This window comes from Penicillium coprophilum (assembly GCF_028826855.1).
Source record: "Penicillium coprophilum strain IBT 35676 chromosome Unknown utg000004l_segment0_segment0, whole genome shotgun sequence".
Taxonomy (NCBI): Eukaryota; Fungi; Ascomycota; class Eurotiomycetes; order Eurotiales; family Aspergillaceae; genus Penicillium; species Penicillium coprophilum.
Genome location: NW_026622723.1, coordinates 3,029,935 through 3,045,846, shown reverse-complemented (window position 1 = coordinate 3,045,846; position 15,912 = coordinate 3,029,935). Strand labels below are relative to the sequence as shown.

The 15,912-nt window shown below is 49.0% G+C and overlaps 5 protein-coding genes across 5 annotated transcripts; all 5 read right to left on the bottom strand.

Annotated features, from left to right (window-relative positions):
- Positions 1 to 132: 132 nt before the first annotated feature.
- N7500_005581 (mismatch repair ATPase MSH2) lies at positions 133 to 3,034 on the bottom strand (the record flags this gene model as incomplete). Its single annotated transcript, XM_056676725.1, has 2 exons — positions 133 to 2,937; positions 3,011 to 3,034. 2 exons carry the CDS (start codon positions 3,032 to 3,034, stop codon positions 133 to 135), a joined length of 2,829 nt encoding a protein of 942 aa, XP_056531725.1.
- A 699-nt stretch (positions 3,035 to 3,733) lies between these two features.
- Positions 3,734 to 5,364, bottom strand: N7500_005580 (uncharacterized protein; the record flags this gene model as incomplete). Its single annotated transcript, XM_056676724.1, has 2 exons — positions 3,734 to 5,025; positions 5,109 to 5,364. 2 exons carry the CDS (start codon positions 5,362 to 5,364, stop codon positions 3,734 to 3,736), a joined length of 1,548 nt encoding a protein of 515 aa, XP_056531724.1.
- Positions 5,365 to 7,303: 1,939 nt separating this feature from the next.
- N7500_005579 (DNA replication factor Cdt1 C-terminal domain-containing protein) lies at positions 7,304 to 8,758 on the bottom strand (the record flags this gene model as incomplete). The annotated part of the gene is made up of 1 exon (XM_056676723.1): positions 7,304 to 8,758. One exon carries the CDS (start codon positions 8,756 to 8,758, stop codon positions 7,304 to 7,306), a length of 1,455 nt encoding a protein of 484 aa, XP_056531723.1.
- A 749-nt stretch (positions 8,759 to 9,507) lies between these two features.
- Positions 9,508 to 10,100, bottom strand: N7500_005578 (uncharacterized protein; the record flags this gene model as incomplete). Its single annotated transcript, XM_056676722.1, has 3 exons — positions 9,508 to 9,699; positions 9,814 to 9,914; positions 9,989 to 10,100. The coding sequence occupies 3 exons, from the start codon at positions 10,098 to 10,100 to the stop codon at positions 9,508 to 9,510; spliced, it is 405 nt and encodes a 134-aa protein (XP_056531722.1).
- A 1,354-nt stretch (positions 10,101 to 11,454) lies between these two features.
- N7500_005577 (C2H2-type zinc finger protein) lies at positions 11,455 to 13,484 on the bottom strand (the record flags this gene model as incomplete). The annotated part of the gene is made up of 2 exons (XM_056676721.1): positions 11,455 to 11,628; positions 11,685 to 13,484. 2 exons carry the CDS (start codon positions 13,482 to 13,484, stop codon positions 11,455 to 11,457), a joined length of 1,974 nt encoding a protein of 657 aa, XP_056531721.1.
- Between the last annotated feature and the right edge of the window lie 2,428 nt (positions 13,485 to 15,912).

Genomic DNA, 15,912 nt, shown 5'->3' with positions numbered 1-15,912 from the left:
AAGGAGAACCTAAAAGAGTTGATAGTAGAAAATACCCTAGTTCATCAGAAAATGTAAAAGACGAATATACAGCAATGCCTTTCTCAACCCCATGCCTTCCATGAACGCCAAATCCCATGAATAGCTCACATTTTATAGAGCCTTGATACCCTGGAACACCTTATTTGCTTGTAATTTTTCATCACTCTGGGCCAGATCACGCATTACTTGTCGTTTTTGCTCTGCCGTCATCTCTTTACCCTCCGTTGCCGCCTTCCATTTCAGCAGCATTCCCTTGAGGAGCGCACTGCCCTCCTCCACTTCTTCCTGGGAGTATTTGTCAAGCGAGGGCGCAGGAATCTGTGCCTGTCCATTTTCAGTTGTCGATGTAAAGTCCTCAAGCTCCTCGGCCTTCTGACGAGCCATGTTGACAACCTTATCTGGGAAGCGCACGAGCTCGGCGACATGAATACCGAAAGACTGATCACAGATTCCTGGCTCCACACGGTAGAGAAGGGTGACTTGACGCTTCTTGTGTTCCTCGGTTTCAGCCTCAGTCTCGCCCTCATTGCCGTTTCCAATGAATGCCACGACGTGCAGGTTCTTGACGGCTTTGGGATAACGGTCTGCCAAGGCAGTGAGCTCGTGGAAGTGAGTTGCGAACAAGCCAAAGCAGCGGATCTCAGTGACAATGTGTTCTGAAATAGCCCAAGCCAGGCCGAAGCCGTCGTACGTGCTAGTTCCACGGCCAAGTTCGTCGATGATAATCAGTGACTCCGAGGTGGCGGACTTGAGGATGTTGGATGTTTCAAGCATTTCTGCCATAAACGTCGATACACCCTTGAGCTGCGAGTCACTGGCTCCAACTCGAGCAAGAATGCAGTCGAAGATGGTCAGCTCGGCTTCTGTACAAGGGACGAAGCAGCCGGTCTGTGCCATGAGTGCAATCACACCGATCTGTCGGATGTATGTAGATTTACCGCCCATGTTAGGACCAGTGATGATAAGGAAAGATGATTCATCACGAATTAAGGAAACATCATTCGTGATGAAGGATATATCGTCCTGCATCTCCATGCAGGGATGCCGGGCTTCTTTTAAAACGGTGTTTCCAGTTCCTCGGGGGTGCATCTTTGGGCGAACATACCCCGACGGTGCGTGCATTGAAGCATGAGCAAAGCTCACAATGACATCGAGGTGTGCCAGTACACCGGCGAGTTGCTCCAACACCGGGCAATATGAAGCGGCGACGTTGACGACCTCGTTAACCAGACCGGTCTGGGTTCGGTTGTAGTTCGACGACAGTTGATCATGCTCTCGGCGAAGGGACTGCATGTTGGATGTAGTAAAGTATACGCCGTTCTTCTGCGTCGAACACTCCTGGTACTCTTTTTTATTGCGAATGCAGCCCGCCTCATTTCGAGTGAGCCGGAAGCACCAACCGTGCACACGATGATTCTCCATGAAGAGCTTTTTCTCCATATCTTGATTCAGATCCTTTGAAACTCGGCGATGTTCCATATCCATATCATATCGTAGTTTGTCCAGCTTTTTTCTGATGACTCGCAAGCCGTCATCGAACTCAGGTTTGATAATGAATTCGTGATTCTCCAGAGCAGCAAGATCAACCGTTGTTTCAACCATCTCCTCAAGCATGGACAAACTGTCAGAATAGCCACGGAGCTTAGACGTGTATTCTGTCTCTAGAGGGGTCTGGTACTGCTCATCCATAACATCACTCAGCGCGCTCACAAACCCAGGAAGACGGATCGCAACCTGGTACGCTCTGACAACGTCTTCCAAGTTGGCCTGTTTCCGCTGGAAACGTTTCGCTAACCGGTAAAGATCCGGAATGGAACGCAAATGTTCCTCCTGCATAGTCTGACGCAGCTCAGTGTTGACGACAAATGCCTCCACCAGCTGCTGCCGTTTCTCAATCGCAGCAAGGTCCATCAGAGGCTGCTTCAACCATTGGGACAACAAACGACTACCAACAGGCGTCTTACAGTGGTTCAACAAACCGAACAAGCTCATACTCTTAGCACCGTCTCGCGGACCAGGCATGAGGTTCAGCGCCCGAAGCGCCGAGGCATCAAGCTTCATGTACTGCGACAGATCATGCTGGTAGAGCTGATACTGGCCAAAGTTGGTAGGATCAGTCAAGACATTAAGATACTTGATCAGCGCCGATGCAGACCCCATGGCCAATTTCAGCTCGGTCTGAGGCAGTGTACCGGCAGACCTTTCATCCCTCAACAATCTTGTAAGATCCTGTTCGATATCTTTGACACCAAAGTCGGCAACAGGCCTCTCAGAGATCGCAATCCCACAGCTATCCGCAATAGCCCTGATTTTCGCCAGCTCCACATCCTTGCGAGCCGCATCCATGGTCACGAGACACTCTTTCACACCGAGCTGGATAACCAACGACTCGAAATTGGAGTAGATATCATTATCGAGGAATTCACTGACGCCCAACTCGCGCACGCTCGCATCAGCAAAGCACACGCCGACATTCCGGGCCTCCGCTGCGCGAGCGGAGATCTTCACTGCGAGGATAATAGGCGCAGAATCCATTGACATCGCGCCCACGCTGCCGAGCTCTTCTTCCACATCTTGCAAGTTGCCTGGGCTGGCTTGCTTCGCCAACTTCCAGTTGCTCTTGCCCGAGCCAGCCGAGGCGAAAATCTCAATACGCTTGTTCAATCGGAAAAGGGCTTCACGGAGGAAGTTTCGGAAGACTGTGACGCTCATCGTGACCGAGGGGAGGCCGCCTGTTTCGCTGCGGCCTAGGTTTCGAAGCACAGAGGTTGTTTTGTAGACGGTGCGTGCGATGAATTCGGCATCAGCACCGTGCGAGGAATACCAGTCGCCTCGGTCGAATACGCGGATGGTTTCATTATTATCGGGTTCAGGGAGGCCACGGTAGAAGCCAATGAAGCCGACTTCGTCGTCGACCTGTGTAAATTCAGTATTCGAGTTAGTGGATGTTGGATTCGGGGGTTTAGAGAATCGATTTCCCATTTCATACCTTTAAGTCAGGTCGGGAAGACATGGTGTGGATGTGAAAAGAAATGCAGCAAAGGACAATTCAAATGCTGGTATCAAGGTGGTTTGGACGAGTCCAATTCGACGCGCTGAAATCGCGTGGTCCGTGCACGCGTCGCGCGTTAAGTGCCCCAGGATCTCCGTGCTAGGGGCCTAAAGAGGTTTCGTCAATTTCATTAATCAAGTATTATTTCGTGCATTTGGGCCATTTTTGCAGTCTTTCTTACTTTAGGTACTAAGGGATAGAAGAAAATTTCTATAACAAAGATTACATCTAAGGAAATATCTGAGAAGACATCTAAAAAGATATCCCGCAAGACTTATCAAGGTTGCATAAGTTAACTATACTTGTCAAATGCTACTACGTATATATCAAAAGGTTGCTTCGCACATTTCGAGCAGTTTTACTATACTTGACATAACAATAGGATGATGGATGGGAGGCTAGAAACACCTTTAATGCCGTTTTGAGCCTCGCCCTCTAAATCATCTCAATAATTTTCAGGGGCTTCGAGGAAAGTGTAATTTTTGTACTTACTTAGTCTTGATGATCTCTCATGACACTTTTCAAGTAGATCTTTTGTAGGGATTGAACAGGGAAGGCAAAAGACTACCACTGAAGTGCTCTCACGAATGAGTATTTAGGAGAAATGCTATAGCTACTGAGGGTTTATTTCCAGAGCCTTCTGCCTGGCAGATTCATTTCCTATGTCCGCCACCGGAAGGCCGGGTTGCGCCAATCCAGGTCCTGGATTTGCTTCTGCGACATTCCAGCCAAAGCCTGATCAATATTCGCCTTGTCGCGCTTCTTGTTGTCCCATTTCATCCACATCCACATCAACGCACCCAGGATCAGCATCAAAGACGATGTCGCCAGGTTCAATCCGTTTCCGATATGGTAGTCAGGGCCATCAAAGGGGAGGAACGACCAGGTAGAGATCAGTCCACCGATATTACCCATCATGACATTGATGCCGATAGCGCTAGAACGTGCTGTATCCGACACTACATTATTAGAGACATGCGCGTTGCAGAGGGCGCCGAAGACAAAGGCACCACTAGCTATGAGGAAGGTTGCACCGTAGCGGACCATAGAGTCCTTGCTAACCAAGAACATGATATAACCCACCATCATCAGAGGAGGACAAGTAACAAAGTAGATCATGCGGCGGTCAAAAAACCCGCTCAGTAAGGGGAGAAGCACAGTAATAAATGCACCCACAACGTATGGAGGTACTGTATGTAGCTGCTGAGAGACAACGCTGTTCTCTGGGTAGATGGTGCGCACGATGGTAGGGGCAAAGAATGCAAGACCCTGCACGGTAATGTTGTCGAGGAGGAAAATAAAGGCAGTTCCAAGCGTGACTGGGCAAAGAATTCCCCGTTTCATCTTCGCGATGTCCATCTTATCTAAGACTTCAGTCGTAGACACACGCTCGGACTTGAGACGCGCAATCGCCAGGTCCTTCTCTTCTTGGTTCAGCCAGCGTGCAGTCTCAGGACGGTCCGTCAGCGTGAAGAAGGCAATGAGACCTAGAGCGATAGTGATAATGCCTTCAATGGCGAATATCATGCGCCAGGTCTTTAGGCTACCGAAATGATCGAGTTTTAGAATGGCCGAGGCCAACAGACCTCCAAATGCACCTGCCAGCGGAGCCATGACAATGTAGAGCGAGATGCGGAACGCTAACTCACTGCGCCGGTACCATCGCGATAGGTAATAAGCAATACCCGGCATCATTCCAGCCTCGAAAACCCCCAGCAAGAATCGGACTCCCGATGCAGAGTGAATATTTTGGACGAAGGCGGTTCCAAGGGAGCAAATACCAAAAAGCAGAGTGGTCAATGGAAGGAACCAGCCCGGGCCCATCCATTTACAGACAATATTACATGGCACCTCGAAAATGATGTATGAAATGTAGAAGACGGACAACACCTTATTGTAATCGTTGCCTTTTAGTTTCAGGTCTTTCTCCAAGCCGGCCAACTTGGCATTTCCTGATGTGCGACAAGGTGGTCAGTAACTTGGAAAAGGTATCACCGCTTGAGTCGGCGAGGCTATAGGAGTGGGATTAAAATACCAATGTTTGCACGGTCAATGAAACAGAACAGATATAGCAGCGCGACGGTGGGCACAATATATAAATCGATCTTCATTCGCAATCGCCGCTCAGCTAAGCGATCAAGTTCCACCAGTGCGCGACCATACTGGTCCGTGGCAGCGTGTCCGCGCTCTGCTGCTATGTCCGTGGATTGCAAAATCGTATCCTCCTTGTGGTGAGAGTAACACTGCTTCTCATCGGCTATGAGGGTAGCCGGGGTTAGGGTTGATGTCATGTTACAATGTCTTGCAGTTGAATCCAGAATGAAGATTTATAGGAACGGTAGTCAGGCAGTCAAAGAACAAGAGCCCTAGATACAGCAGATCATTGAATCAAGCTGAGAGCTCGGGTACTTATGAATCTCCAGGAGCTTACATGGTACATCCCGGTAGACTTTACCGAATAGATGTACGGAAACTGTGCTCGGCTGATCTCAAGGGATCGTGCAGACCCGCTAGATGAATGCGGAAAGGCTGTAGAGAGATAATTCGTGGCAATAAAAGTTATAGGTGACTTGGCACTTCTTTCTTTGTTCCCTTGTTATAGCCAATCCCCGGGTGTTACAGGCTATTTTTGCATTTCGTGAGTTGGCAAGATTTCCAAGGTTGGCGAGACCTCATAATGCCAGGCTTATTTCATGGGCATCATGCCAGTCACATGCGTCATACTCGAGGACCACATGTGGTGCTCTATACAGAAGAGATAGACCTACCCCAGATGTCGGGGAAAGCTGGGGAGTGGGCCAAGCAAAGTTCGTATACCATTCTAGTCTGCAATCATAAAGGGGTCCAAGCAGTTGGTTATCTGTCGGAAGGACTTGTCGGGAGTTAATCACCCAAGCACGGCGATTTCACTGGTGCAAAGGCCAATAAAACGCCACATGAAGTTAGCACGGCCTCGTACATATATCTTGGCGTGGAGCATTCTCCACATTATGAGAGAATCCGGAGTAATATCAAACGAGTCAACATGACAGGTGGATGAAAGGAAACTATAAAACAATATAGCCACTGGCACGCCTTCAAGCAAATTAGCCCAGGCAGTAGGCCCCAGGTTGAAGGACTTTACCGAGTAGCGTAGCCGCTCTGCGGTTTCATGCTTTCTTTTCACATATAATTTCTTTTTCTTGTGCCTGTCACATGCAATAAATTTGGCATACAGTTGTGGGATTGGAAGGAATAATATTTAGTGCGCGGACTACGAGAAGTAAGAGTGCACCATGGATTTTCTCTCTCAGCAAGACAATGCAATCTTGCTCTATGTATCGGGAACTACTATATCAAAGCCAGACCTGGATTGGATTGGATTGTTTGTTTTATTTTGGATCTGTACATGATACTATGATTCCCAAAGCGTGAAAAATGATGCTTGCGTAGTATTACCCAGGACAGGACGAGGAACTGTGCCTAGCAAGCAGATTTTGGTAGAGTTCGCAAGAGCTGCTGTCAAAACCGTAGGGCTCATTATCAACAAGGTGTCTATATATATCTGATAGCCCAATTGAAGCCGTTTGTTGGATTTCATAGATTTTATATATCATGTATACCATATCCCACCAACCTCTGCAAGGAGAGAATGAGTTGCCGGGTTTACATGCCGATAAAAGCCCAATTTACTGAGTTAGCGGGCTGTAGCTTTCGTCCGTTAATTGTTCCGAAGAAGGACCGACATTTCGTCCGTGATATAGGATTGAATTTGGGGGGGAAGCATGCGGGTGCGAGGCTATGTAGTTCAATCAATGCAGGATAGTTGTGCATCACAGATATTTACAAGAGTCTTTAAAGTCAGCAAACATATATCAGGTCAAATATTTATGCAAGGACTTCTATAGGGAAATATATGAGAAGATGTCTAAAAAAGACTCAATGAGGCCGCATAAGCCAACTACTCTTCAAAGGTCACAGATGGAGCCGTCATCACATCTGTTTGGACAACTCTAACGTGGCCTCTAATTTCAATAAACAACCAGTTCAGAGATATTGTTTGTGGTATTATGATTGGGTGTCCAAGGACCTAATTGCTAAGTGCTACATAAGGTAGTGTGTAATGCTAAAAAGACAAATGGTAAAGTACAGGGTATCGAGCGCTGATGCAAGACCGCGAGTAGAACAGCTCTGCGGATTTGAGGTATCCAACAATAAGAAAAAAAAAAAAAAACACGCCAAAAACGTAAATCACAAGAGAGTAGTCTGCACACAAGATGCAGACTTCTCCCAGTCAGCCTTCAGCTGAGCGGCTCTCGCTCCGATGTCTTTGGCAGAGACCTCTTTGCAAGACTTCAACACGACAGACTTCATATCACCAACAGTAACCATGCTAATCCAGTCACCAGCCACCTTTTTATCCGACAGAATCTCAAGACACATCTCCACCTCCTCACGGGGAAACTCGCTGCGGACCGAGTCACGGACATGCTCGACCATCACATCGAGCTTGAAGGGCTTACGTTGGGCTGCAAGCATAGCTTTGATGCCAGTACCCACATACCCAGCGGGACGCAGCAGGGCCAGAACACCAGCTACCTCTTCTACCCGATCGGCGGCTGCACGTCGCACAAGCTCTTTCTTGGGGGGCGGAGGAGGAAGCTTGGACTGGCGTAGCTCCTTATTCTTAATGCGATCCAACAGGCTTTGGCGACGGCTGATCGTTGCTGTCCGGTCCAGGGTAGTCGTCGTTGCTGACTCTGAGCGCATTCTCTCAGCCTTCAAGCGGAGTAAACCACCCTTCAGATCCTGGAGTCGTTGCTGACCTTTTTGGAAGACTGTGAAAGGGGTGAGCGACTCGTAGATAGTGGAGAGACCGAGAGAGTCGATGAACAGAGTTGCCTGGTCTTCCTCATTGGCATTCCGAAGAGCCTCTGGGGTCTTTTCCCACAGCAAGTCCATGGTTTCTTCGAAAGAATCCTGCAAAACTGGAGGCTGGACGTTGACCTGCACGGTACGCTCCATACATATTTTGCCGAGTCCATAATTTGCCAGACGATATGAAATATGGTTCGCTTTCGAACTCTGTTCCCAGACCCACACAAGACGCTGCAGGTCCTTGATCTGTACCTTGCGCTTATTCCAAAGGCGGGTCACGCTGCCAAGGAATTCTCTAAGGTCCGCAGGGGTATTTGCGCCGTTATGTGCCATGTGAATTGAGAACGCCTGCACAAAGGAGGAGTGAAGGTTCAGAATATCGTTGAAGAACGCAGGCCGCTCGATAATTGGTGTTTCCTCATGTACTGGAATAACCTTGTCGAAGTTCAGGGTTCGTTGCTTCGAAGGGGTCGCGGGTGTCGAGGGCGCGTTTTTGACAGGGGCAACCCGTCGACTCGGTGTCCGACTCGGGGTCTTCGTTGGCGAGGCTTTCTTGGGCGACACATAGTGGCCGCTGCGTGGCGAGGAAACGGATAATTCATTTAGTCGCAAAGTTTTCGAGGGCGTTCCTTCCTCCTCGATGGGCGTCTGTCTGCTACCGTTGTCGAAGTTTTCGAGTTCCTGTAGTTTGCGTTTCTTGGAAGGCGAGACCGGAAGAGACGTGATCTTCTTTGCAGGTAGTTGTGGAGTAATGCCGGCCTTGGTTGCCCGAGTGAAGGCTTGAATGGCTGGCTGGGCAACGCAGCTTGACCGGGAAGTGCGCGGCATCGCGGCTGCTGAAAATTTTTTGCCGGTCGAGGGATGATAAATGAAGAAAGGGCAATAGATAAGACTGTATTATAATAGACAAGGTAAGAGATGCCGAGGTATGGAAGCGAACAAGATGTGGGAAAGTGCAAAAAGTGGAAATTGGGAAGTGGGAGAGATGTCAGAGAAGGCACAGGGGAGAAAACGCGTTCGAGGGCGCGTGGAAAATATCGCACTAGCCGTTTTGGGTTAAATGGCAACGCGTGAGCGGGAACTATAAGAACTCCAATTTCAGTACGGAGTATGGACTAAAAGACTTTGAAAAATGGAGAGTGAAGTCTCAATATAGTCAATTCCAGGGAAATGATTTAATACCAAAGATGAAAGAGCTACAATGACATTCTCGTCACTACGGTAATAATCCGGCACTGGAATGTCAGTGTGTCCATGCTCAACGTCTGGCCATTTCTCCGAGCGCATAAGATGTCCGATGCTGCTGTATGGCCGAGAAACAATTCCAAATCGGCCTCTACTATGAAGAATGGATTGAATGAGAATACGGAGTACTCAGTTTCAGTTCGCGCCCTGGGCAGACTAGCCAATACCGGGCGCATTGAATACTTGGCGTACATGAACTCCAGCTACAATGACGTTTACAAGGAACACACATAAGTTTATAGACATGGATTTCATTGTAATATTCTCGAAACCGACCAGCGCCGTAATATACTCATAACATTAAATCGTTGAGGCTCCAAGGTAAACAGAGCTTATTTCTTGCCACCGAGCCAGCCAGAGACAGCCCCCTTGGCCTCAGCGGCCTTTTGCTCGACATCGCGATCGATCTGATCAACACTGTGGTTGACCTTCTCCCGGCTGGCATTGAACTTGTTCTTTGCTTCATTGCGGAGCTCCTCAAGCTTGTTCTTACCCTCCTGGACTTCAGCACGGGTTTTGGCGATCTAGAGTTGACTGGTTAGTATAACATGTCACATTGTCTCCAATTATGGTTGGTGGGGCGGGTATCGGGGTTATGCACGAATGCTTGGGTGAGACCAAGGATGGAGTGGACTTACAGCATCGTCGATGTTGGCGCCAGCTTCCTTGCCGACATCCTTGCCATACTTCTCGGCGTTGTCTGTGCCTGGAATCTTCTCGCGTGCCTTTTCAGCGTCGACTGGAGTAGAAGAGGAGAGTTAACATCGTGTTTTGGAATAGATCAATGGCAAAGGAATTGATCAGAGCACATACTCTTCATCTGGTGCTTTGCTGCCGAGGGACTGCCGCCCGCAGAGTAAAGGTAGTATCCGCCTGCACCCGCCGCAGCGAGGCCCAGCATCATTGGAACGCGGCTCTTCGACATGTTCTGTGGTGTTGTGGTGGGATGAGATTATGTAGATGGTGTAATTGAAGTGAATTCTGGAGATGACAGGTCGGAGTATCCCTGGTTTTATAGGTAGTTCTCGAGCCTGGGGAAACAACCTTGGAAGACAGCCGGCTATGACGTCTTGTTCCCCGTGCTTGTCCGCATGAACTACATCCTTGCCTCAACCCTTTTCCATTTTTTTTTTCAAATTGCTCTTTCACAAACGCTGTGTTACTTTTGAATTATCTATTAGCTATTTGAATATTGTCAATAGTTGTCCATTCCAATTCCCAATTACTACATGTCTACAATATTCAACAGTTCATAGGGTTGCAAGTGGAGTCCGGAAGCTAGACTGCCCGTCGACGTCACCTGCAAGTCATCGCTGCCTCATTCCGATTCTTGTTTCTTGTGTATGTAATAGCATAACTTCTAGACCTAGTTATATGTTATACATTATGCTAACACATTCTCGATCTTCTGTGGACCTGTGGACCCCTGCTTGACTTACCTAAGGCTCTACCTATTCTCAAGCTCTATATTTGCACATCTTCTACGTTGTTTTTGGATAGTATATAGGGACTTATGAATAAGAGAAAGGCTGTGTCAATGCATCCCAGTCATATTCCTCAGATCATAACATAAATGTAATCCGTTATAGCATCAGACCCAATCCACTCCCCAAAAAATTTAGTAAGACACGTAACGAAACGAGAAGGTGAGATAAGGTGTAGAGAGGGAAGGGACTCGGAGATGGAGCAATGAAGAGTCCATGGTGAAGGCAGAGAGTGAAATGCAACATTGAAGTCATACCGCGGACCACCAAAAATGAAAGAGGAACCAAATGATCGATAGACAGGGTATCGTCATGAACAGGACTCCAAACAAAACTTCCTACGCGAACGCCAGGACATGCAGCTCACTAGAAACTCATCCGAAAAAGATTGCCATCCAAAACCGTGCAAAAGAAATATCATCAAAACAAGCATAAGACTCCCGAACACAAGTAAAAGAAAGATGGCCTATGTTTCCCGGTCATGTATCAGTCATCAAAGTCGTCAGTTCATCAAGGGCTTCACTGTCATGAGATGGCAAGTATGAGAATCCCCGAAATATATAAAGAGAAGTAGGAAATAATTGAAAAAGCCGAGAAAAGCCAATGGGACGAATATTGGAAGTAGAGTGGGCGGAAAGAATGGTTGATTGTGGTTGATGTGGCTGGGTGTGTGAAATAGACGGGGGTGGAATGTCAAGTATATGATAATCGCTCTCCAGCTAGTTGCAGGAAGCAAATATGACTTTCACATGTAGAATGGTGTAGAATGGCGTGAAATGGGTTTGTCCAAACAATTTACAAAAACAACTTGGCTGCTCCTTTGTTCTCGCTTGTGGCGACGGCGACAAGAGCCTCCAGGCGACCCATGCCCGAAGTTTGGGCAGAAGTGTCTGCGAAGACGCCGGACCTGGGCTCCCGGTCGTTGTGGGCTTCGTAGCCGTTCGCGTGGGAGGATTGACGGCCACAGATCTGTGACGGGATTAGCAACCGGGGCGATAGCCGTTCGTTTGAACAGGAATTCCTACCGGTGGAGGGTGATCGGAGGAGTCATTAGATTCGATATATCCGCTGCTGTGCACAATTGCGGGATGATAATCAAGCGATGCGGTAGATGGGGTATGAACACCTTCGCTACTACTAGAATCCTCGGGGGAAGTTCTCGTGCGACTCCCCGTTGAAAGGCTTGGGCGATGTCCCCGGTACTCCTCAGGACTTCTTTCGGCCGTTGGGCCGAATGTAGGCTGGTAAGATGACGATGGACGGGAAGAAACATTTTGGAGTTCTGCAAGTGTTTGTTGACTCCACTGAGAAGCAGATGCAGTGGAAGGACGTCGGTCTCGGATATCCAGTCCGGTAAGGTTATGATGCAAAGACATATCCCAAGATACATGGCCTCGTCGGTGACCAGGGCCGGAGATGGGGGGTGGTGGACGGTGAGCTGGCTGTGTGTAATTGAATCCCGATCCAAAGCCTGCGTTAGGTGGTGGGCGATGATGGCCATCAAGCTGCATTGGGCTGGCTTTCCGAGTGGGAGGAGTCATGGGCCGCTGGACTACTTTGTCGAAACTCTCAATCCCGGGGAGCCGGGGCGGATGCTCGGTCGAATCATTCGTGCCAAATGAAGGCGGGACATTGTCGGGTGTGTGATATTGGTTCAGGGCACTGGTTCCAGGACGTGGAAACCCTGTGTATGAAGAAGGGTGCCATGTTCTCCTCCGCATCTCCGCCTCAGCCGCGCTCAAGGTACCCTCATCACGAGATCCAGAGTAATGTGTGCTGGTGGGGCTTGCGAATACACCAGCAGCATTTGGATAAGGTGCACCGGCGGGGGTGTGATATGCCGGAGGATATGTGTTGCCATGCTGTGCGAGGAAAGGGTTGCTGCTCGTTGGCACTGAAAGACGACGGGCAGCCGTCTTTCCTTCCCAGAAACCATGGGTCGTACCAGCCATGGGCGAGGCATATTGGGGGCTTCCACCAGTAGCAGCAAACATATTGGAGGTGTATGGCGATCCAGCTGTCGAGGGGCCAGGAGCCCCACGGATCTGGGCTGGGGGTGTGCTCGGAGGTTCTCCCATGGAATCCATTGCCAGTCGGGATCGAGCTGCGGGGTCGTTGGCCATGATTAAAGGAGGGGGTCGTCGTCGAAGTTCTGGAGGTTGGCTGTATGTTGAAGTGGTGGACGCAACACTCGAGGTTGACAAGTTCCTGCTATGGGCTCGGGTATGACCACCAAGACTGCCTCCGGTGCCTGCCCGCGCCCGGCCTGGGGGCCGCACTCGATCTGTACGGACCTGACGCTGGAACCGTGTGCCCGTGGCCGCCAGTGAATCCCCGGGAATTTCCTCATTGACGTGGACTGTTTGAGCATGCTGGCGGAGATTGTCGAGTCGGGAAAACCGGCGAGAGCAGTGGCACTGGAAGGGACGTTCGCCGGTGTGTTTTCGAATATGGCGAGCCAGATGTTCGCTCCGTGTGAAACTCAGATTGCAAGGAGGGAAAGAGGTGCAGAAGAACCGTTGACCTTTTTTCTTTTTCGATGGTGGAGCGGTACCCCCCTGGGTTTTATCATGGTCGGAATCGTCTTGTTCTCCATCGGAACCGTGCATTTGTTCGTCAGACGTTGACGGGGTTCGACCGTGGGTTAAGGTTGTGCGGGATGAAGCGTCGCTACCGCGGCTGTGGTGTGAGGCTCCGTCTGGAAACTGCTCCGTCGAAGAAACGTCCGTGGCTGGCACGCCATTTGTGGTCGCACGAGGTGTAGCTGCTCCATCCATCGCGTGATCTTCAGGGGCCGAATTGTTGACAGGAAGAAAGGAAGCCATGACGACGTAAGAGGGAGGGAGGCGGGAGTGATGTCAGGTCCTCGGGGAGCAAATGTTCCTGACCACCAGTGGTCGCAAAGCCGACAATCCGATCGGAATAATCACCCCAGGACCAGTCGGAGTTCTATATGTCTTTATGTCGAGTCGTCAAAACCGCCGTACTACGGAGAGGTCGGAGATCAAGACGCGGAGTCTGGACCGGGTTGACTGTGAACATTTGCGCAAACTCAGTAACCTGGACACTACTAGAGTGGGCGAGACGAAGGGAAAAGAAGGGAGAGAAGAGACCAACGGAGAGTCGGGAGGTTCACGTACGATTTGAAAGTGCGCTTACTCTGAAGAGAAAGAGAAAGGAGGGGCGAAAATAGAATGTGTACTAGGATTCTCAAACGCAAGGGTGGGGAGAAGTCAAGAATGTAAGAAAAGAAAAGGGAAGGTTACTTGATCGCGATCATCTCCAGGGTAAAAAAAAGGAAACCAAAAAAAAAGAATAGATATCCGACCAGCCGGAAAGAAGAAAAAGATCAATAGTCAGAAAAGAAAAGGGTGTATATAGGCAGTATATACGAAGTACGGGGAGTATAGAAAATATAAAAAGGAAATGGTGACGATGAGAAGAGGCTTATCGGAAGCGAGGGGCAAACAGGGACTCAACAGGAACTCAAAGACCTTCCGGGGCTACCGATGCGAATCATTAAGTGTTTCACCAGATATCCGCGTGTCTCCTTTAAAAGGCACCAGGCACCTCCATGATTCATTAGTGAACTTGATCTTTACTGGAATTCGAAATCCAAGTCTAGACCTAGATCGATATACACTACGATATACTTAATATATCAGGGGTTTAACCTTCCAAAAGACCTTGGAGGGGGTTGACGTTAACACATCTTTCCCAAGAACCTGGAAATAGACAGTGCCAAGTCTTGATAAGTTTGGGTAGAAAAAAGGTCGAGACTCTTTTGGTGGAGTTCTTAGGGTTAACCTCGATATACCTTCAGACCCCTACTAAAAATCAACCCCCTTGCATTCGCGTGGATGTATCGCACCTCGTCATACTCCGTACTCTAATGGTTACGCAGGGAAAGAGTTCCGAATGGTCCCGAAGTCTTCATCTTTTGCTCGAGCCCTCTGGAGAATACAGGATTGGTCCGAGCCCATGATAATTTTAGATGATAGAGCTGGGGTGATAAGAGACCTTAGTGCCATATCAATTTGACAATATACCTTTGAGAAAGATACATTCTAGAATACATGAATGATCTCTGATTGGATCTTCCACATGTACCGTTATACAGTACTCTGTACTCCAAGACCAAAAGAACTCGTCACCTGGCCGATCCGACAGCTCCGTTTATACCGCATTCAGGCAACTCTTTTGAAACTTTCATCGCCCCCTGGGACTAAGCCCGTCCATATCGTGCCTGCGTCCCCTAAGATTTCCCCCCACTTGCCTCGAGATGTCTGCAAACGGTAACTTCCCTACAAACGATCTCGGACCCTTGGTTCTCATATACTTTAATGTACTCTATTTGACTTGAGGTCAAATACCTCATCAAATCTGACGCCACGATGTGGATGATGTGCTTATTCCCTTGAGTTTGATCTATATTATATCAATCCAAAACCATGTTTCGCATTGGCCCCAGATCGGCCCCTCCCCATGGAGACCTGGAGTTCGGTTATGATCCAGCAGACACGATTGGTGGGGAGGTAAGAGGCGATACACATTACTCTTTCTGGAGACATGGTTCCCCTCCTTGAGTGCCGCATATTAATCTACATTACGTATATATAGTTTATGATTCAAGGATGTGGATTGGTGTTATAGGTGAAATCAGTGGAAGATGGGGCTCCTGCCGCTACTTTAAATGATCGACGTTTGAGTTGACGTCCACGGGAAAAATCCCATACGGAATACTCCGTACGGAGAAATACAAGCCCATGTATGTGGGGGGGCTCACCGAAGGGCATCGCCAACAGATCGTAGAAGAGGGGAAAATCCCAATCCCCGGGTACCTGTAGATACATCTGCAGGACGCCACTAAGGCTGGCAGGGAGGGGCACGGTCAAGTAGACCCAGGTACCGAGCTGCAGGGCTTATCGATAAACCTCAATTCATAGCCAGGTATGCCAACATCTCGACATGATCTACATGTTCCTTCCACACCTTCCCATCGACGTTTCCTTTATTGGGTACTCCGCACACTCTCACCCGTTTTTTTCGCCCCTTGGACAGTTGATCCGTTTGCCTTTTTAGCGGTCTGCTTATCTGACTGGTCACTGATCATGTCCAGGTGCCGATTATTTACTGATCTGTCCAATCACAGTCCATGCTCTGCATCTCATACCAGGTCCATCCATGTAAATTGTACCTGATTATGTGTCGGGGTGCGTACCTGAGGGGGGGTTGCCACGTAGGAGTCGCCTT